Source organism: Linderina pennispora (genome assembly GCF_002104995.1).
Source record: "Linderina pennispora strain ATCC 12442 chromosome Unknown DL89scaffold_12, whole genome shotgun sequence".
NCBI classification, from domain to species: domain Eukaryota; kingdom Fungi; phylum Kickxellomycota; class Kickxellomycetes; order Kickxellales; family Kickxellaceae; genus Linderina; species Linderina pennispora.
Window position 1 is genome coordinate 142,728 of NW_024468260.1, and position 20,111 is coordinate 162,838.

The 20,111-nt window shown below is 51.6% G+C and overlaps 9 protein-coding genes across 9 annotated transcripts; 5 read left to right on the top strand and 4 right to left on the bottom strand.

The window, feature by feature from the left end:
- Positions 1-370: 370 nt before the first annotated feature.
- Positions 371-745, bottom strand: DL89DRAFT_44787 (uncharacterized protein). Its single transcript, XM_040891675.1, has one exon. The coding sequence runs from the start codon at positions 607-609 to the stop codon at positions 418-420; it is 192 nt and encodes a 63-aa protein (XP_040741328.1). The 5' UTR covers positions 610-745; the 3' UTR covers positions 371-417.
- Positions 746-1,089: 344 nt separating this feature from the next.
- Positions 1,090-1,779, top strand: DL89DRAFT_269256 (uncharacterized protein). Its single transcript, XM_040888220.1, has one exon. It carries the CDS (start codon positions 1,470-1,472, stop codon positions 1,719-1,721), a length of 252 nt encoding a protein of 83 aa, XP_040741329.1. The 5' UTR covers positions 1,090-1,469; the 3' UTR covers positions 1,722-1,779.
- A 336-nt stretch (positions 1,780-2,115) lies between these two features.
- On the top strand, positions 2,116-2,937 carry DL89DRAFT_269257 (uncharacterized protein). The gene is made up of 2 exons (XM_040888221.1): positions 2,116-2,519; positions 2,878-2,937. The coding sequence occupies exon 1, from the start codon at positions 2,305-2,307 to the stop codon at positions 2,473-2,475; it is 171 nt and encodes a 56-aa protein (XP_040741330.1). The 5' UTR covers positions 2,116-2,304; the 3' UTR covers positions 2,476-2,519; positions 2,878-2,937.
- Positions 2,938-2,955: 18 nt separating this feature from the next.
- DL89DRAFT_269258 (NAD(P)-binding protein) lies at positions 2,956-4,109 on the top strand. Its single transcript, XM_040888222.1, has one exon. The coding sequence runs from the start codon at positions 3,109-3,111 to the stop codon at positions 4,042-4,044; it is 936 nt and encodes a 311-aa protein (XP_040741331.1). The 5' UTR covers positions 2,956-3,108; the 3' UTR covers positions 4,045-4,109.
- Positions 4,110-4,615: 506 nt separating this feature from the next.
- DL89DRAFT_44803 (uncharacterized protein) lies at positions 4,616-5,759 on the top strand (the record flags this gene model as incomplete). The annotated part of the gene is made up of 1 exon (XM_040891676.1): positions 4,616-5,759. A coding segment is annotated over one exon (927 nt), but the record flags the coding sequence as incomplete, so codon positions are not given.
- Positions 5,760-6,425: 666 nt separating this feature from the next.
- On the top strand, positions 6,426-8,277 carry DL89DRAFT_259326 (uncharacterized protein; the record flags this gene model as incomplete). Its single annotated transcript, XM_040885680.1, has 5 exons — positions 6,426-6,622; positions 6,645-7,239; positions 7,318-7,410; positions 7,491-7,930; positions 7,965-8,277. The coding sequence occupies 5 exons, from the start codon at positions 6,426-6,428 to the stop codon at positions 8,275-8,277; spliced, it is 1,638 nt and encodes a 545-aa protein (XP_040741333.1).
- On the bottom strand, positions 8,271-9,407 carry DL89DRAFT_269260 (RNA-binding domain-containing protein). The gene has a single exon (XM_040888223.1). The coding sequence runs from the start codon at positions 9,351-9,353 to the stop codon at positions 8,337-8,339; it is 1,017 nt and encodes a 338-aa protein (XP_040741334.1). The 5' UTR covers positions 9,354-9,407; the 3' UTR covers positions 8,271-8,336.
- A 587-nt stretch (positions 9,408-9,994) lies between these two features.
- DL89DRAFT_285481 (uncharacterized protein) lies at positions 9,995-16,835 on the bottom strand (the record flags this gene model as incomplete). Its single annotated transcript, XM_040889822.1, has 6 exons — positions 15,900-16,835; positions 12,869-15,807; positions 12,423-12,827; positions 11,794-12,362; positions 11,175-11,715; positions 9,995-11,110 (listed from the first exon to the last, which is right to left on the bottom strand). The coding sequence occupies exons 1-6, from the start codon at positions 16,735-16,737 to the stop codon at positions 9,995-9,997; spliced, it is 6,408 nt and encodes a 2,135-aa protein (XP_040741335.1). The 5' UTR covers positions 16,738-16,835.
- A 996-nt stretch (positions 16,836-17,831) lies between these two features.
- DL89DRAFT_269262 (general substrate transporter) lies at positions 17,832-19,532 on the bottom strand. The gene is made up of 2 exons (XM_040888224.1): positions 19,066-19,532; positions 17,832-19,036 (listed from the first exon to the last, which is right to left on the bottom strand). The coding sequence occupies exons 1-2, from the start codon at positions 19,440-19,442 to the stop codon at positions 17,980-17,982; spliced, it is 1,434 nt and encodes a 477-aa protein (XP_040741336.1). The 5' UTR covers positions 19,443-19,532; the 3' UTR covers positions 17,832-17,979.
- Between the last annotated feature and the right edge of the window lie 579 nt (positions 19,533-20,111).

Sequence of the window (20,111 nt, forward strand, 5' to 3'; positions counted from 1 at the left end):
AGAAACTGATCAACCTCGGACTCGCTGGGCTCAAGCTCCTGCAGCGCCGTCACCAGCCCGCTTTGGGGCTCGGGCGTCGCTGATGACGGCGTCGGCAGCACCGGTGTGGCTGCTGTGTCCAGCTCTACCTCTGGCTTTACAGACAGTTGCTCGAACGCCTGTAGCAGGTTCCTGAATCTGTCCTTGTCCATGTCCTGTCGAATAATTGAAAAATGAGCTCTCGTGTAGCTGGAAAAAGTGCGAATGAATTAGTCGGGATAAGAAAAATAATAATAATGAGATGCGAAAATACAGGGAAAGGGAAGGTTTTGAGACAAGCCTGAGAGCGGCTACTGCTCTCTGTGCGCTCCCGCCCTGTTTTCTTTCTCAGCCCGGCGGTGTTTTGCGATTTGTGCAGCAGCTGAATGGCCATTGGCTTTAGCTTTTTGTTCGATGGTCTGGCCCGCTGTCGGGAAACTGAAAACATTGGTCAAGCTCGCTGCTGCCTGGTAAACTCGCCCAGTATTGGATGTGTTGCGAAATTGCCAAAAGCAGGCCCGGTGCGATTATTAACGCCAGCCTCGCAGCCCTATACTTAATTCTCCCGGAGCAGCGCATTGTCGGTGGCATGAGCAAAAATAGTGAAAGCCCAACCAGCAGTAGCCGACAGTTGGCCTACTGACTAATCTAAACACGATGCTGGCACGCCCCCGCACTTATAAAGCCCCGCCGCTCTCGCATACGATCTCCCCCACACGGCCCACCTGCAGCGTACTTGTGGTACGCACAGTCATGCGCGGGGCTGCAGACGAGAAGCGGGGTCTGATATCTGGCAATTACACGGATCAGGAGTGAAAAGGGCACAGACCCCTATGTTCTGGATACCGGGCTGTCCCTGATCATGCGCTTGAGGATTTATATAGGGTGTTGTTTCGAGAGCTGCACCTTGGGTCTGCGTCTGATGTCATTGCCACGACAGGGGGAGGCAGCCACGTGTTCGATCTTCAACGCATACTCCAACACGACTCCCCAGCCCCTAGATTTGCAATCCTTTTCCAGACGCTGCGTCCATATTCCATCCCCTGGAATGCCCAGACACCGTCTCATCTTTCTGTCCTTTCTGCCCATGTAGCTGGCGTGTCCCCCTCAGGTCGGATGATGTTCAAGGGGTAAGCTGATTATGAGCAATTCGACTCGGTTTTCCTAGCTTCTCGTTTATTTTCTGCTGCTGTTGAACATTCCAATGCAAACACTGGCATTACGGCCCTTCGTGGCGAACCCGTTGGCCAAATTCCATGCATCTACTATTCACACGATGGCCGCACGTAAACACGGGCATTGGTACTGCCTCATGTCGCGGAAACCTGCGATGGCAAAGGCAACCTGAGCTACGGGAGAGGGCTCTGCTTTATGCAACCCTTTTCTAGCAGTCGTCATCTTCATCCAACTATTATTTTCTACACAACTACGTCTGCACCCTGCTAAAGGAAATGGATAATGCAAAATCAACTTGGGTTGCAATAATAGGTGCAGTGCTGTTGTTTACCTTGGCATATTTTACGGGCCGGTCATTTGTCAAACACCGCCGACAGCGTGATATGGTCACCAGCAGAAATATTCGTCGTAATCGCCATGACCCGCGGCCAACAGATATTGAGGCTGGTCAAATATCTCGTGCACATACTGTTGACTACGAGCTACCTACCTACGAGGCCCCACCGCCTGTATATTCGCCAAAGTAGCTAGTGGAGGTAGTGGAGGTATGGTGCCCTGTAGATTGTAATGCCCACTTGTCCCGAAAATATATGATGTTTATTCAACTTTTTCATGGCCAATTGACAGGAATTGTTGCACCCGTGCAAGCTGCTGGTCGGTCAACCGTGCTAGCAATATTTTGGTTACGCAGCATGAATTCTTTTATATGCATGCTACTGCGTTTCACCGGATGCCTCTATGAGTGTCAGCGGCCCGTTAACAAGGATGGCGCTCGTGTCGTCACTACCCCGAAGCTCCGCGTGAATTAGCTCGTTTAAAAAATGCTGCCAAGACATCCACAGCTGTGCTGGTGGTTGCTTTCAGTGCATCAGTGCTATAATAAGCATAATGCTGGTTTCTCATCTTCTCTTTGGACAGGCTATTTTTTTCTATTCCTTGGCGCAACTGGCATACTTTTTTAAAACACCTTGGTTCATGCACTTGCTCTAGAGCTTATCACACAACTCTTACATTCACTTTGCTCCTCTCCACTCAGGCCCCTGGTTTTCTTAACCATCAACCGATCTTATGTTTTACACTTTAAACGGGATGCCGAATGTCGTGAAAGCAATGGACATGGCCATTGTGGCCATGCTGGCATTTAATATTCTGCTGCTGCTCATTATCTCCCACCACATTCCACGTCAAGGCCACATTTGCCATAGCAACGTAGTCGACGAAACAAGCTACCCAGTGGATGGACGGCCTGTGGGAATGCAGCATAGGTGCTGGGACATGTAGGCTAGATGCTCATCTAGACTGACAAACCAACGATTTCAACATGGGTAAATATCCACCAATGTAAACGTGCTCATTCTCACAAAGGTGCTTGGGGCAATAAATGCCAGCATCCTACCCCAATTTCGCCCCCTTCTCCCGCCTCTGCATGCACTCGCCAGCTACACCGGCTGTGTAAACCAGTTCCTACGGCTGGCTGTGCAGAAGGTTCTAAATTTCTCCCCAAAGCGGCACACTTCAACATATGCTCAACCCACCTGTGTCCAATAACCAGGCTCTGGTTTATCTGGCATTTCAGCATGATGCAGCTGACATCGACGTCATGAACGTTGTACCAAGCTGAGATAGTTCATAAGGCCTTCGTAGCGTGCGGGCAATGGCTGACTAATATTCCTAAGCGTGTAGCAGTAACCAATTTCACCTGCGTTCGACCTAATCCAGTTCCAGTATGCACGCATTACTAATGGCCCTATGACAAATGGCTACGAGAAAATTTTCATATAAATCCGACTGGTGATCCAGGCTCATCGGACTTGGCAACCCAAACGCATCACGCAAAGCACTGCTTTCAACTCTTTTACTCAAAAGCGTCTCTAGACTCAACAACCTACTGTTCCTTTGTATCACCGCCAAATAATGACCAAGCTCATCGCTATTACCGGTGCCACTGGCCTCCAGGGAGGCAGCGTTCTCAAGTCTCTGCACGCGACAGGCGCCTACAAACTCCGCGCTATCACACGCAATACCTCCAGCGATAAGGTCAAAGCCCTCAAGACCAAGTACCGAGACGTTGAATGGGCTGAAGCTGACCTCGACAGCGGTGCCTCTCTTGTCAAGGCGTTCCAGGGCGCTGACTATGTCTTCGGCGTCACCCAGTTCTTCCAGCCTGGCGTCATGGACAAGGCCTTGGAGGGTGATACTGATGCCGAGTTTAGGCAGGGAAAGAACATGGTCGACGCTGCGATCGAGGCCAAGGTCGGCGCAATGATCTACAGCAGTCTGGACTCGATGAAGCAGCTGTCCGGCGGCAAGTACCCCGGTGTGCTGCATTTCGAAGGCAAGCACAAGATCGAGGAGTACCTGAACAGCAAGTCTGACAAGATCAGCCCGTTCTTTGTCTACTTGGGGTACTACATGGAGAACTACGTGGACTTTTCGCGTATTTCGCCAGAGGACAACACGACTGTTGAGTTCGCCATGCCTCTCCTGCCTACGACGAGGGTTCCTCTTGTTGATACTGCCAATGACACAGGTGTCGTCGTGCGCTATATTATTGAGCACCCTGAGGAATGCCGTGGCAAGCCAATGGAAGCCAGCGGTGGGTACTACGAGGCACAGGAGATGGCCAAGGCATATACTGAGGCTACGGGAAAGCCTGCCCGGTACGTCCAGATCCCGTACGAGGCAGTGGGTTTGGACGAACTTGCGCAAATGTTCAAGGGGCTTAACGAGTTTGGCTTGTTTGGAGGCAGAACCGGGTTCCTCAGCCGTGGCTATTCGGCAGCAGGTGGATTCACTACCCCAGTCCAGTTCTGGAAGAACCGCAACTGGAGCGGCCCTTCCTCTGCCTAAGCACCTTTGGTCGCCTCACATATAACATAAAAATGAATAATCAGGTCAATATACTTATTCCTTACTGTCTGATTTTGCAAAGGTGAGGCTGTAGATAACCTGGCATCCTGTTCAGCTATCGGCCACTACACCCTGTGTCAGCTGTGTATACAGCACCATGGGCGAATGGCTGTCTCTGACCCGATCACGTATTGGGCTTTGCTGGTAGACCTACCCACCAAGTAGTTGGCAAACTACCAGTTAATATGAACTGCAAATATCATAGAGCGGAAGGCTGTCAGCGCCAGGCCTTTATTTGTGAGAAAATGAAGTCGAAAAGGGGCTGTCATGTGCGAGAAAGTCACTGATTGTCTGATTAAACTCGGCGCTGCACGTGCCGTCCCTGTTTTCGCCATGCGCTATATTCTCAGCTACCATAGCGATTCTTGGTCCACGAGGGAGGATGGCTGCTGGATCCAATTCAGCCGCAGAATCCAATCAATAGGCATATACGCTCATTCTCGTAGAGCTACATTTCCCCGGCAGCTACATGCCAACGGCATCTTTCACTCTGGGCTTTTTGGCAGCTGCCAGATTTCTTGCGTTTAAAAACTATATCTGTAGTACACTCCCTCTTCATAGGCACTTGAAGCTGTTTTCGTTTTCTCACCTACTTCTGATAGCTATTAGCCTTTTTCTCGAGATGGTTCTAATCGTTGAACTCGAGCCAAGTACCGAAGACCTACTTGACTATGCATCATCCACCCCAGTCTCCACTAGCCCTACTGAGCCGGCCAGGGAGTTCCCACCTGAGGGCAACGAAGTAATTCCGTCGAAAGCACTCGACAAGAATCCACTCACCAGGTACCTCAAGTACCTGATTACAACGCGAATCTCGCTGGTTGACACCTATGTTAGCGATCTCCCAGGCGTCTACGAGGAAGCCCTGTCCTCTGATTCCTCACTGCTCAACACCAGCACCCAGAGCTTGGGTCGCCTGGCAAGTGCTAGCATGCAATTCCAGCAGCACATCGAAGAGCTGTCGCGGATTGGTGGCGACATCAGCACGGCGTGTGGGGCGCTGGACACAACCATCGAGTGCCTAATGAGGCGTGTAGTGGCAGAACGGATGCAGCACGCGATAAAGGCTGAATTTGAAGACTACTTTCTGCAGATTGCCGAGCAGAGTGCCAAGAGTTTCGATTCCTTCGAGTTTGGCCTCAGCCCCTCTCAGTACCTCGATGACTGGATTCCCAGTATTGTTGTGTATGGTGGGCCGACGGAGGGTCTGAACTGGCGTTCGTTCATCATTTCCCATGCCTCGCCTTTGGTGCAACACTATGCCAAATATGACTTGGAGAGCGCCGTTGACTGGGAAGTGGCCAAACGCAGAATCAACAGAAAGCTCACTGTCAGCATGCCCTGTGACAGGCTTGTTCAGGACAGGGACCTGATTGCCGATGCAGGAGGGTACCAGCAAGCACTTGACAGGCTGTCGAAACAAGTATCCGGGTGCTAAGATTAGTCTTCGCTGGGTTAGCGTGCTGTGCAGCAGTGCAATAGCAGGAGCGCATGGTGCAGGCACTGACAAAGCTGAAAATTCGTGAGATAGCCTCGTTTGATTTCAATAGCCTGAGGGACTACAGACCTAGCTCTGGCTCTAGCTCTAGCTCTGGCTCTGCTGGACCAGATATTCCGTAAGGTGATGCCGGCATAACATTCCAATAAAATACTTGCATTGAGATATGGCCGGTACCCCATAAATGGCGCGGGCTGCGCATATACGCGGAGCCAATGGCAGAAATGTTGGCTTCGGCCCTTGTTTCAGATACCCTCGCATTCACAGTTACAAGCCATGAAGTCTACACAGAACAGTAGGTATCGCAATGAATAGCATACATCCTTTGGTATCGGCACAGGTCTAAAAGTACTTTTTGTCGGGCTGGTAGTTTTTGAGTTTAGAGTTTACGATCTCTCGGAGCCAGCAAGATCGCGTGTCTAGCTCAGTGCCCAGGCAGAAGAATTCCCGGCAGGCTTCGCCAGCAGTACTATCGGCCAGCAGCACTGGACTTGCAGATCCAACCGCATTCGTAGAACCAGCGAGCATCAGCAGTTCAAGTTCCAAGGATGCATCGACAAACTCCCTGTATTGTGCAGCTTGCAAAAAAAAGTTCAACAACGCGTCGAACATTTGCTAACCACCAGCAGACGGAAAAGCACCGCAAAAACGCAAAGGCGTCGGGAAAACGCCCACCACCACGACAGCAGACTTCGAACACCCACCAGCACCCGGTGGTTCAGGGGGCGCTTGCAAGCCTGAAGAAGGCGAAAGGGCATTATGCAGAAGGATCCAGCTGTTGCGGCTACAGTTATGTGGAATATTGCCAAGGACATCGCTGAGCATGGCGACGATACTGACAACCAGATCGGCGCTTGAAGGCGCGCTCGAGTGCATGGAGCGCATGAATGCAGACAAGGCACTGAGAGGAGCCAAGGGAGCGCCGGCATCGTGGACTGCCAGGACGCTGCTCAAGACCATGCTGGATTGTAGGATGGCGCTGGCAAGGCTCGAGCCGGCAACAGACAGAGCTGGGACCATGTATGTTGATGCACTAGGCAAGGTTCCTTGGGATCGAATCAAAGGCACTTCACGGTCTTGCGCAAAGCCGTGATCCAGTCAGCCTAGATGCCGTGGCATCAAAGCTGAACGAATCGATTCCGCGGAAATTTGCTAATACAGAGGACGTTGGCCAGGCAGTGTCGACCATCGAAGAAGTCGCCAGCGGACTGCTATCGTTTTCTGGCGGCCAACGCGAGGACCCAGCCATATGGACTGGTGTAGCGCTTTATTTCCTACTACACTCGTTCGCAACTACAAAGGGTGCGCCAGATACTGCATACAGGGCAGTGTTGACTGCTGGTGAAGCTTTCAAAGCACTCGGCTTCGAGTACTTGCAATGCGACTGCGCGTTGGTTCTCATCGACAAACACTGGCAGCAGAACGCCGCCAAGTTTATAGTTGCCCAGGCTATAACAAGATCGCTAGAGATGGGCGATCTAGTGCGTGCCCAGAGCATTCTGAACAAGACGAAGGAGCGGTGGAGCGACCTGTGGATCCAGTACCTGGCCAAGGTTGTCACCCGGTCGGTTGATTCTGATGCGCTATGGCTCGAATTCGATGCCAGAGACGAATGGACCCATGTGTGTTCTGACTCTGTAAGCCTTGACAGCACAATACGCACTCTGGTTGACAATTGCCTGGGCGCTATCTTGGCCGACCTATACTTTTTACAGTCCCAGCTACTGCGAGATAAGGACCCATCATTCCAATACATGCGTGGTTCAAATGACGAGCACCCGCTATGCGCAGAGCTCTGCCCACGCGATGTAGATTGTCCCCAGCCCCATCTTGACCTCACCTCATACCTTTTGCAATGCGAACAATCCTGCCCAGCACATTAAAGCAGCCTAAGAACCTGGGGAGTCTCAGTAAGACTGAACGCCAGCAGAGGCCCAACTACTTCTTGGCAGTCCGGCTCAGCAACCCATCGCTGCAAACACAGCTCCAGCATTTTTACAAGAGTGTCTCAGAAACCTTCCCCAGGCACAGCCGGTATCTTATCAACCCCACGCTATCACATGTAACATTGGGCACAATGTTCCTGGAAAAGCACGACATCCCTGGCGCAGTTGACCTCTTGGAGTCGTTCGCCGATCTAGTCAACGAGTACATCCAGGAGCCACCCAAACTGACGCTTAAGGGGATTGGCAACTTTGGCGGTAATCGTGTCGTGTTTGCCAACGTCGATGCCAGCCACGGGTTTCAGTCACTAGTGCGCGACATCCGGGTGATATTTTGGTCGCACGGCTACTCTAACACCCCTTTGCTGGCGCCCAGGCGCGTACCGTATTTCGGCAACGACATTGTCCCCCATGGGAAGTGCCTTCCAAGTGACTAGTGGGCACGTCATGGACTGGAAACCACATGCAACACTGATGAAGGTGGGCTCGCTAGCAATGCCTGTATCTGTGAAAAAGGCCAGAGAGCAGATCAAGTCCTCGCTGGCGAAACTGGAAAACAGTGGGACTCCTCGCAAGAAGCCTGCGACCAAGATCCCAGGATTCGTATTTAAGAACTTTATGAACCACTCGTTTGGATCGCAGATCGTGTCTCGGATCGAGCTGCTGTCGATGACGGTGAAGGACAAGGACGGCTACTATGCGCGCCTTGGTGGGCTGGATATAGACAAGTGACGACGGATACCCTCAATTGATGGTTTTTAGACTCTGCAATAACTACAAAACGCAAAAGGCTACTCGCCAAAGGTGATCTTGGAGCCCTCGAACTGCACGGCAACACCCATCAGCTTGGTTTCTGCTATGTTATCAGTGTTCTCGGTGTCCATCTTGCGTGCCTTCTTCAAGTCGGGTTCTGCCGCAGCCATCACTGCAGGCGCGCCACTGTCGTCGGCCGTGCGCTTCTTCAGGTCCTTTTCCCATGGCCGGCCCTTTTCTGTGGCAGCTGTGCCTGCATACTCTATGCGCATCATGCGGCCCTTCAGCTTCTTGCCATTCATGGCCATCAGCGCCTTGGTCGCATCATCCGTGTACTTGAAGTCAATGTACCCAAAGCCCTTGCACTTCTCGCGGTTGTCCTCAAACGTGGCAACACGAATGCCGACGATATTGCCAAACTGCTCAAACATCGACTTGAGATCTGCCTTCTTCACATCGAAGCTGAGGTTGCCCATGAACAGCGTTGGGCTCGGGTCATGCTTCTGTTTCTTCATCTTCTTATCCTTGACCTTGCTCTTGGGCTTCTTGTCCCCCTTCTCCTCGGCCTCGGCCTCTGCCTCGGTTGCCTTCGGGTCGATGCGGCTTGGGCGGCCCGTCTTCACAAAGTCACTTGCGTTTTTGATCAAGACAGCACGCCGCCCGATCTTCTGCTCAGAGTGCGCCATGGCTAGCGTCATCGCATTCTCGGTGTCAAAGTCAACGTACGCAAACCCTCTGATCTTGTTGTTCTTCTTGGGCAGATTGATCCGGGTGATGTTGCCGCCGCACGGCTTGAAAAACTCCTCGATGTCCTCGCGCGTCACTGAGAATGGGAGGTTACCAATCCACACGCTGTATTCAGACCGGGGCTTCTTTGCCTTCTTAGCCTTCTCCTCTTGGCCCTCTGCTGACGGCTCGCTGGCGTTTGTGCTCTCCTCAGCACCTGCTTCGCTAGTAGGCTGCTCTGTCGTCTCCTCTACTTTCGCTGCTTCAGCTACGGCCTCTGCCTTCTTCTTTTCCTTCTTGTCCTTCTTGTCCTTTGTGTGGGAGCCCATGGTGAGTGCAGGAAAAGCAAATAATGTCGAGTGTGTAGAACTAAAAAGGTCAACTGCCAGTTGATGAGAAAATAATCGAGTGAACCATTTTTTCGTAATAAAAAACCAGACACATGCTAATTACATCCGCAGTGATCGTGATCAGAGCTGCTTTAGCTATAGCCCGATTTGGGTAAATAGCAATTAGACTACCTGCCAGCGCCTCCATTGGTCCAGCCAAGCTGCTGCAGGCACTGCTCAATAGCAGCAATTGTCATGCCGCGTAGTTCGTCTGATATATGGCTGTCATGTCTTACCACCATTCGCCGGCCTCCCAGGAAGCCTCTATTCCACCGCCTATCACAGGCATCAGGTATGTGTGACTCCGAATCGCATAATGGACAGCACATGGCATCTGTAGTCACAGCAGCTGCCGATACACTTGAACCAGCTAATAAAGGAGACTGCAAAACAGAAAGCCTAGCCGCCAAAGAATTCCTGGCCAGAAAAAGCACCTGTGGGACTGACACTGCATTTGCAGGTATAGCAAATGGCACAAAAGCACTTACTTTGGGAGGCTGATGGGTTTGCGGGCAAACTTGTGTCAGGTCTACCAGCTGATCCTGCTGCTGCTGAACTATTGACTGGGCGACAGTAGATATTTATTGTCTGTAGGGTGCAATGGCCTCTTGAAGGTATTGGATTCTCATCTTAGTAGAGAGTTGCTGAAGCTGTAATATCACCTGCAGACGATTGTGCTCAATGTGGCTGTCAACCCATTGCTGTACCATTTGCTGCTCATATTGCTGCTGCTCAAGCTGCCACTGTTGCTGTTGCCCAACAATCTGCTCTCCTGCCTGCTGCAGATTAGCGACCTGCAACCCAGCCTGATACTGGCTGTAGGTATTGCTGCCATAGGTAAATGCACCTGGGAATGCAGGGGATGCCGGACTAGCATCCAGAGAAAACGGGCTCAAAGCGGCTGGACACTGGGGCTTGCTCGTTGCCGGCCATACAACTGACTGAACCGTGGCTACCGAAGATCTGTGGACAAGTGAAGGCTGCTGTGGTGTCGATGCATGCAAAGGAGTCAGCAATGCGTGGGTATCAGCATCCATAAATGAGGGAGTAGCAGTGGACGCTCTCGAATAATGCATATTATCCACGCTGGGTGTTCGCGTTCGATGTACCTGCGCTGTCGCTACAACTGGCTGCTGGATATAGACACCAGATGGATTGGACGTCGTGCACGGAGCTATGTCCACCGAAGGATTCGAGGATGAGCTTGCCATGGCCATTGATGGCCAGCCAATTTGGGCAACAGCAGGTGTGCCGGGGCTAGGAATGAGCGAGCTAGAACCAACAGTACCACACGGGAGCACTGGCTGACATGATATGTCCATTGGGCCAGATATCGCTAGTGGCATAGCGGATGCAGATACCGACGAACTGACATGCGAATGCGGTGCTATGTATGGCGATTCTACCGATGACTGCACCGGCGTAGTAGCAACAGCTCCCTGAACAGGTGTAGCCACTTGGACAGACATAGACACCGATTCCGAGACAGCAATCCCAGGATCTACTGTGACAGCTGGTAATGCGACAGGACGATTTGCAAGCATAGCAGCATCGGATCTTTGTGCTAGTGCAAGCGTCGGGGGTGATAGCAACAAATCGTGATGCCAGGGAGGAATCTGAAGCAGAGGAGGCTGGGATGGAAATAGCAACTGGACCCGACGCGGATTTTGAGTTTGCCACAGGGGCTGACGTCGATGCTGTACAGACTGCAACAAAACCCATGGCCGATGAGGATGTCGATATAGGCTGCTGCATACTGACAGCAGTGGCAACTCCATCAGGAATAGACCTCAGTATTGAAGCAGACGTAGTAGCTGAAGTGAGCACTGCCGCAAAAACAGGGGCCGACACATGCATTGAGATAGGTGCTGCTGTCGATCTGGGTGCATATGGTTCTGGAGACACAAGTACTGCAGAGTCTGTAGCTGGCCATGACTTCTCTGCTGGTGTGGCGTCGCTGTGGCTAGCCGGTGCTTTCTGAGTGCCCAATTGCTCAAGGAACGAATGAACCAATCTCATAAGCTCCTCCTGAAATACGGCGGGGTCGGAGGCGCTGGTTTTGGCGGCGTGTTGGTACAAGCTGTAGACGGCGTTTAGTGTTGTTCGAGAGCTAGGCGTACCTTGAATGCTGGTTTTCAGAACACCAGTACAGTTGCGCACAGCCTTGGCGAGATCATCCATGATAGCGCAGTCTTTGGAACTCAGCCTCATACCCTTCTTACGGATTGCCAAGAGCAGACCCCACAGTTGGAAGCATTTGGAGAGTCGCCCTCTCATTTCAGGATCGAAGCTAGGGACTGCCCTTTTCGGCAGTGAAGCTGGGGATGTTGCTGGTACCAGCGCAGAAACAGCAGGAGGGACGACAGGGGCAATCGGTCACCCAATTGGAGACAAAGCAGCATCCATAGCTACTTCTGAGAAACTGGCTGGAGCAACCGAAGCCTGCAATGGTGCCTGTATAATTGCAATGCGGGCCTCAGTACGCCGAATCTTGATTGACAGACAGTCACAACACGTCATCAGTCCCTTCAAATCCAGAATCTGACGACTTGAGCCCGCTATGGCACAACTGGGCACGTAACTATCGCCAAACTGTTTGGTAGCGTTGGCACGGGTCAGCTGGATCAAACGAGTCCGCATGCCCTTGAGCTCGTTCAACGAGCGCCCCAGTGTAGCCACATCGCTGATTGCTAGTTCGTCCACGATCGTCGCACAATTCTCTGTGATTTCCTGGCATACAGCAGCATACCTCTCCAAGCAAAGATCTGACGACAGCTCCATAGTGTCATTCTGAGGGGTCAGAGGAAGGTGCAACTGGAGCCGGGCCAAGGTAACAAATGGGCGAGCATCGACAGCGAACTCAGGGTGGCGCCTGATGTTGCGAGCATTGACAGCCGCTCCTTCCGCGCTGCTCAAGTAGTACCAGGTATACTGCGTCAAATACCAAGGCTGCAGCCTCACGTAGTATGGATGGATATCGTAGTTGCGGGTATATAGCAGTTTACTCACCCCCTGGATGAACGCTGGGTCGCAAATTGTTGGGCAGAATGTAGCGTCATGTGGACGTCCACGGCACGCAGGACACTCGTCGCTGAGCCGAGGCTGGGAGGGCATAGGGTATTCGCCTGGCGCTATCGAGAGATTTGTCAAAATTGGAAAGAAGAGGCTGGGTGTGGTATCAACAGTGTTTGCCATCGGTTTGCGCAAGTCCTTATCGAACATCTCGTCAAACAGGTGCTCGATAGCCCTGCTCTCGTCTTCAGAAAGTGCACGTTTCTGAGAACGTGTGTGCAAAATGTAAAGCTCGGTCAGCCTGGCAGCAAAGAGCTCCATGATAAGAGGCAGCTCCTCTGGGTAGACAGTAACCAATTCCTGAGATAGAGGCAAACCTGGGTCCGATACAGGGAGCTGGATCTGCGGGTATACGACGACCTCCCGTCCACTTGACATCGCACCATCGCGGCCATCATCCCCTGGACAGTCGTCGTCGAAGGTGCCAGCTTGAGCTGTTTGGACCGTCCGTCAGTCCCAGACACAGCTGCATCAACGCTGCTGGAGATGGCCACTGCTTCGCTTGCCTTGCGTTTGGTCGCTTTGCTCTTCAGTAGGTCTGGTGATTCCACCCCTGCGCCAGTATCTGGTTTCGGCTTCACAGCATGGAACTCGATCGGGCGTCCAGTAGCAACATGCACCGGCATATTATCGGTTGAGAGAATCCACGAATCTGGCAGCTCACATATTGACACCGATTGCGTGTTGGCACTTCTCCCCAGCAAGCTAGACTGAGCACCATGATGCAGCCCTGATGCCTGTACGCAGCAGTCAAGTATCCTCTCCGCACGCTCTGCGCTAACCATCTCGCTGTCAGCGTTTGTCTGATTGACATAGGAACTGCTGAGCACTTGTGCTGCATTGGTACCTAGGGCAGATACGATTGCTTCACCCAGACGGACGACATCTGACTCGGAGCCGTCATCGCCCGGAGACCCGCTCTTTGCACGCAGCTGATGGCAAACTATATGTTCGTCAGCTGTATCCCTTGCTACCAGCCGAAGCACCCATACGAATTTGGACTGGCCAGCACCCGTCACACGCCCCAACGCCACACGGTCTACTCCAGCATCGACACTGCTGTCAAAGAAGACGACGGTATCAGCGGTGATAGGATTTGGTGCATATGATTCGAACATCGTCGACGAGATGAGAATTGCGACAGGGGAATGTTTTGTGTTGGAAAGATCAGCACGCTCTTGACTAGCGCTCTGCCGAAGGCTGCTGTCGATTCGCAAATGGTCGATACGGGAACTAGCCAGGTACTTGCTGATAATATCAAGCGTCCGAAGGTGCTGCACAAATATCACTACGCGCCGCCTCTGTTCAAGCAAGCCTGGCAACAGCAGGTCAAGCAGGCCGAGTTTGGCTGAAGACTCAACCAGGACATTGCGATGCTCAGGATCTGAATTGGGCGAGACTCCGGTGTTGCTGATAAGATGCGGGTAGCTAGTCGACTTCAGGGCCTCGACAAGAATATCCATGAGTACGCTGGCTGCATGAGCGCCCGGCTTGCCCTCCGACTGATTGGTGCTAGGATGGGCAGCTGCGTGTTCGGAGTTTGTGCTGCAACTGGGAGTCAGTTGGCGCTTGAGCTCGGCTAAACACTTGTTGCGCTGACCATCATCTAGGCTGCTTTGCCGCATCATAATGATAACCTGCCCTACCAGCTGAATGGACGCCATGCTCTTTCGGATGATTGCCTGATACAGCTGACGCTGCCATGCTGTCATACCTACGGGGACAACGAGGTCGAAGTAGTGCATGTTGTGCATACTGATTGAAGAAGACGCAGCGGACGGCTTAGATTTCGAGTATGCAACAGGCACTGGGGTTGCTGGAGTGTTGATCACTGGTGATGGTTTTCGCGAGGCATAGTGCCTGCCCTTTGAGTGTGCTGGATTCTGCGGATCGCTAGCACGCTGTGCAGACATCGACGCTGAAGTACTGCTACGTGACGCGTCGCGAAAATCGGCTGCTGTCGACTTGCACGAACTGGGAGATGGTGGTAGTGGTGGAGTCGACCGTTGGTGACCATCTGGACGCTGCCGGCTGCCCGAGATGGCAGCGCAGGCTGCCATATCAGTATTCAACTTTTCTACGACCTGCTTGAGCGCAAACATTTTTGCACACTTCACAATATTCTCCCTTGTCGGATCGTCAGTCAAGTCAAAGTGGTCCCGAAGCGACTCTTCAGTAGAGTACCGATTTGGCTCAAGGAAATGCGCTAGCGAAAACAAGTCATAAACGCTCTGTGGTGGTTGTGAAGATCCAATAAGTATGTACTGGCGCGAATGGAGCCGACCCACCAGATCCCAGCAGTCACGCAATGACTCGCCCTTCAGGAACGCGTCGTATGTTATGATGCTCTGCCAAAAGACTTTGGTTGAGCGTAACAGGCTGGCCACAGTGTCGTTCTTTATCGCCTCGAAGTCTGCGATAACAACATGGCATGAAAGCGCTGGGCTCAGCTCCCCTTTTCCATATCCGCGGAACACCAGATGCTTAAGTAGCATTTCCACGGTACCCTCATCGCCGTACAGCTCGCCAACAACAACATTAGGTGCGACTGCCCTAAAGATAGCTGACCAGGCAGAGATATCAGTATGTGGGGCGATAATCAGGTAGGGAACCATGCCACAAGCGCCTGCGGAAGCACCGGAACTGCACATCTCACGAACTGGCTGTGTAGCAGTAGCTGCCGAAATGAAAGCTGCCACAGTATTCATGAAGCGGACTCTTCTGATCGTATTGAACACAACTGGCTTGGACGCCTTCCACGCAGTCAGGAGCCATTCGACTCGCTCAACCTCCAAATCGGAGAGTCCAGCGCTCACCGAAAATGACGATGGGTTGATCGTGCTCACAGCATTCATTAGACAGTCTCCTGGACGACTCACCCACCTCCACCATCCACGCATGTCGATTGCACACCGGTCTCTGTACCTTTTGTATGCATACAACCAGTACATGAACTCTTGGCGATCTGAGCAAGGGTCTGGGATGGCCTGGACGACAACCGTCTTGTCATTTGGTGGTTCCAAGATTACTGCCGCTTGCTCAAAGTGCAAAGCCAGGTATCGGCCATCGCTATCCATATCGAGCCTGTTATGCTCCAGATATCTACTGCGTGCATCCACATTGTTAGGCGATCTACGCAAAACGCCGACCATGTGCCTAATCTGCTTTCCGCTCCTAATACTCGACTTGCTCAAAATATCCCCAGACCAATCCGGCATACCCACTAGTGGGGTGGAGTCCTTTGGCGGGATCCTGGGGCTAATCGTGCCTGAAGCCAGTACCTCCTCGACATCCATAGGCTCAACCGCTTCCGAAATGCCTGCTACATAGGAATGGTGTGTGTGCTGCTTAGCTATACCGAACAAATCACTTTTTTTTTACCAAACGTCCCTACATGCTATATGATTTTCATACCTAGTTCCTGCCTTTCGGCATGTGAGAGAGAGCTTCCATATTGGCCAAGAGTATCTGCCAGAGCCTTCGTTTTGCCACCCCATTCATTGGAAGATGTGTCTCCAGGGTTGCAATTGCTCTGAGGTATGGCATTTTCCTCATCTGAGAGGGACCTCATGTGTGACTCCTTGCTATGAGCAGAATTGCGCAGGGTTCGACATAGTGTCTTCCTGGACCTGAGATCTTTCGCCAGCTCGTACTTCTCCAGAACATCCAACAGGCTGGCGGACGTTGCTAGTGATTCCCAAGTAACCTGTCCATCACTCCAAGTCACCAAAAAGTAACGGCGAAGTGAAGGATCGGCCAACATGCCTTTGATATTTTTGATCATACAGGTAGGCGACCAGGATGCACTATTGACCCTGCTCCATCCATGAGTGGCCCCCCACATACCACGGCGAATCCTATTCATGGACTTGGCCCCTCGTTTATTTAGCGCATTAGCCTGACTGGTACTTTTGCCATTTTCTGCATCGACATCCTGAGCACCAAACACCGAAAGATTATTAGCAAACGCATCGAGTGCCTCGTCCACGATACTCGCAATTCCCCTGTTCTCGAACCGGTCAACAGACATTGGTCTGGGTAAGCCGATTCCTTGGCGCATGTCGCTGCACTTCTTCTCAAAATTTTCGACTTCCTCCTTGCAGTTCAGTGTTTCCTTGGCATCTATCCAACTTGCGTCCTCTATCCTGTACCCTTTCCAAAACACCAGGTACTCGACACCTCTCTGAAGGGAGATTCGCCGTCCAATTATACGTTCCACCTCATATTCATCTGCGTCCCTTTTCCTCGCCATACTAGCTATAACGGTTAATCGATGTTAAGCAAAATATGACTGCTGGTATCGTTTCCTTCCTTTATGAGTGGGCAAATGTAAAATAACGAGCAGTTGCTTCGATGTGGAAGGAAACCATGCATTGCTGCAAGTATGAATGAGGGGACGGATTTATAGTCAGAGTGCCACGAGTCTGCTGATAGCCAGCTTTGGTTGGTTTTTTACACAGCACAAATCGCATTTTCCCTATATGTGAGTCCTGTCCTTAATTGGCTCATTGTTCAGACTTTAGAGCATGCATGAGTGAGGATCAGCGACAGGTGGTATTGCAGTTTTGGCATATATTGCACCATTGGAATGCCATGGCCAGCATAGCCATGCTGCTTCCAACAAATCAGAGCCCTAGCATCACCAAGCATGTGGTTGGCGATCTGCGCAACAAGTTTAAATTTGGAATGCTGCAACACCACTGCAAGCCGCCTGGTGGTTAAAGATACGTGTACACTTATCCATATACATAGCGGTGGAAATAGCGATCTGCATGCACCACTGAGTAGAGAGCAAATAGAGTAGCAATGCCAAAGTGCACGGGTCGGGAATCAATGGTTGAGAGATAAAAATCATTTGCCGATTTTCACTACTTTTGTTCTGTTCACAGCAAATATCCTCAAGGCGCTGGTTCCTCGACTGAACGCATCACATGAGTATCTTAGCCTTGAAGCTACATGCACACAGTGTATATTGGTCCTCGGCATACAGTGCTTCACTGGCGGGGCTAATTCCGGCCCTAATGTCACTCTGAGCTTCTGCTAAGGTGCTTTCATCGATTCCAGAGCAAGCTTCCGAAGCCCTTGTCATAATAGGTAACATTGAGTGGTGTCCTGTATACTAGCTTTCAATCCAGGCATGCAAGTTGGCTACTTTAGCCCTCCAAACCAACCAATATCCCTCTCTCTCCTCTCTTCTTTGCTAGGGGTCTTTCTTAGTATTTCTCATAGAGTATCAATATTGTTGCCTTATTTCAGCACATTTTACTCACAAAGCGTATTAATTTTCTTTAAACGCACAGTATTCGCTCTATGCTGGTGACAATTAGAGGTGTTTATCAATATATACACGCAACAGCTATATATACAATACCCCTTTCTTTACCCAAAATAAATTCTGTAGCATTCACATTACGGACACTGTCTTCACAGCACATTTAGCCAATATTCAATGGCTGCACTGACAAATAGACTAATAATGCGCTGATATTCTATCTCATAAAACTTTGCTAACAGTGTACTTTTGTCTTAACACGTTATGAATTCCCACAGAGTGCACTCGGACTACATCTGCAGTATTTCTGTCCTTGGTCTCTGGTAGCAAAAACCAGCAGAAAACCACACCAAACACATTGCAGATGCCAAAAACAACAAACGAGTATCCGCCTATAGCGCTCTGCATAGGTGGAAATACCAGGCCAATGACGACCATGAAGAAATAGTTGACCGTGCTGCCAATGGAGCCAAATGCAGCTGCAGCATACGTGGGCGTTAATTCGCTGCATGTGAGCCATGGAATTGGCCCCGAGCCAACAACAAAGGCAACATAATGCACAAATACCATTGTGATTGCAAGGATATTAATATGCCCCACGGTGCCCACAACAATAAATATGCATGCAATGGCCATGCCGCCATGCGAGACCAGCATTAATGGCCGACGCCCGTAGTATGCGGACAGGATCACCCCAGCCAGTGTCGCTAGCGCAGCAACAAGAGAAAGAACACTGGTCAGGATCTGCGCCAGTGTCGGAATGTTTGCAGGGTTGCCGGTGGTGACTGAGCTGAAAATTGATGTCGAGTAAAACGACAGAGAGCCAACACCACACGACTGCTGGAGGAAATTAACTGTGACTATCACTAGCAGTTGGTGGCGGAGGTTTTCTGGCGTTCGTCCAGCTACGACGTCGTAAATGTTGGCAACGAATGCGCCGTCGCCCATCTCTTTGCGCACGTCGGCGACCATTTGGTCGAACTCGGCTGTGCAGTCGGCGCCCTGGCGCAACTTCTCCAGCGATTCGCGGGCCAATTCGAGCCTGTCTTTCATGATTAGCCATTTAGGCGACTCGACACAGAACATCAGCAGCTGGATGTTCACCAGTGCGAGGACGCCGGTGATGGAGAACAGAATGCGCCAATAAGGCGGGTTGGACATTCCCAACGAGACTGCCTGAGACACGGCAATTCCTAGTGCAATGCCCATCTGGAGCAGAAACCCAAGCACATTCCGAGCCTTGGGCGTAGCCGCTTCGACAATATACGCGGTGAACGTGCTATTAGCACATCCAATGCCCAACCCTACGCATATGCGTCAACCACCAGCATTGAGATGTTAACCGCCAGAGATAGAAACAGCGCGCCGATGATGGAAAAGACCCGGCAATAGGCGAGCACTGTTTTTCGGCCGTACCGGTTTGAGAAGGGTGTACAGAACAGAGCGCCCAGCATCGCACCCAGTGGCATGCAGGAGACGATTACTCCCCAAACGGTGGGGCTCATGGGGATGCATGATGGGAAGGGCCCGATCCAGTGCAGGGGAGAGGTGATGCAGCGGGAGATTACATCGCCAGGGACGTTAGTTGCACCAATGTCCCAGCCGTAGCCGACGCTACCCAGAGAGCCAACAAGGGCGCAGAAGAGCTGGTACTTTGTGATGCCCAGTTCGCGGGAGTCCGTCATTGAATATAGCAAATGCGTAGGGATGGGATGTTTGTGGAAATGAAAACCAAGGACCAGCACCCGGCTGGGTTTATATTGGGCGTGGGATTGATATGCCAAGGCAGGAAATGTGCGTGTGTGCGAACGTGGAAGCTTGCGCTCTCAAGAGCTTATTTTTGACACTCTATGCTACCCGTGCCATTTTGTAATATTTTTCAGCACGGGTAGGATGGTATGCTTAGATTAGCAAAAAAAACCAAATAAAGACCGTGCAGTTCAACGCCGATTGCAGGCAAGTCGTTCCCACACGCTTGTCAGAATGTGATGTGCCAAAGCGCCCAGAGGACCGATTTCCGATCCGGTAATTGATTTCTAATTTCTGTCAACCGCCTGTTGGGAATCAAGGATCCTCGACGACTGGATTTTCCGCGCCAGCTAGCTGCCGTGTGCCCGCGGGCCACCCAGCGCAACGTTGGGGGGAAGGCGACGATGTGGGCTGAGCTGTGCAGAGCGTGGAACAGCAGGACTCCAGCGTGTACTAATGTTGCACAAACCGGTGTTTTCCTCCTTTCAAATGAATTCTATCGGGCGGCGAGTGCTGACATTGTCCTGACAAACTCCCATTTGCACCTATTTTCCGGGGCCGTCGCACCAAGCACTGGCGAAGGTATGACGGCGATCATCTACTAG

What these genes read in the sequence shown, in the direction of transcription:
- DL89DRAFT_269257 (XM_040888221.1), top strand. Translation starts at nt 2,305, where the DNA reads ATGGACATGGCCATTGTGGCCATGCTGGCATTTAATATTCTGCTGCTG.
- DL89DRAFT_269262 (XM_040888224.1), bottom strand. Translation starts at nt 19,442, where the DNA reads ATGACGGACTCCCGCGAACTGGGCATCACAAAGTACCAGCTCTTCTGC. An exon ending in CTGGTGGTTGACGCATATGC is followed by an intron (nt 19,037 to 19,065) that starts GTAGGGTTGGGC and finishes ATGTGCTAATAG; the next exon opens with CACGTTCACCGCGTATATTG.
- DL89DRAFT_269260 (XM_040888223.1), bottom strand. Translation starts at nt 9,353, where the DNA reads ATGGGCTCCCACACAAAGGACAAGAAGGACAAGAAGGAAAAGAAGAAG.
- DL89DRAFT_269256 (XM_040888220.1), top strand. Translation starts at nt 1,470, where the DNA reads ATGGATAATGCAAAATCAACTTGGGTTGCAATAATAGGTGCAGTGCTG.
- DL89DRAFT_44787 (XM_040891675.1), bottom strand. Translation starts at nt 609, where the DNA reads ATGCCACCGACAATGCGCTGCTCCGGGAGAATTAAGTATAGGGCTGCG.
- DL89DRAFT_269258 (XM_040888222.1), top strand. Translation starts at nt 3,109, where the DNA reads ATGACCAAGCTCATCGCTATTACCGGTGCCACTGGCCTCCAGGGAGGC.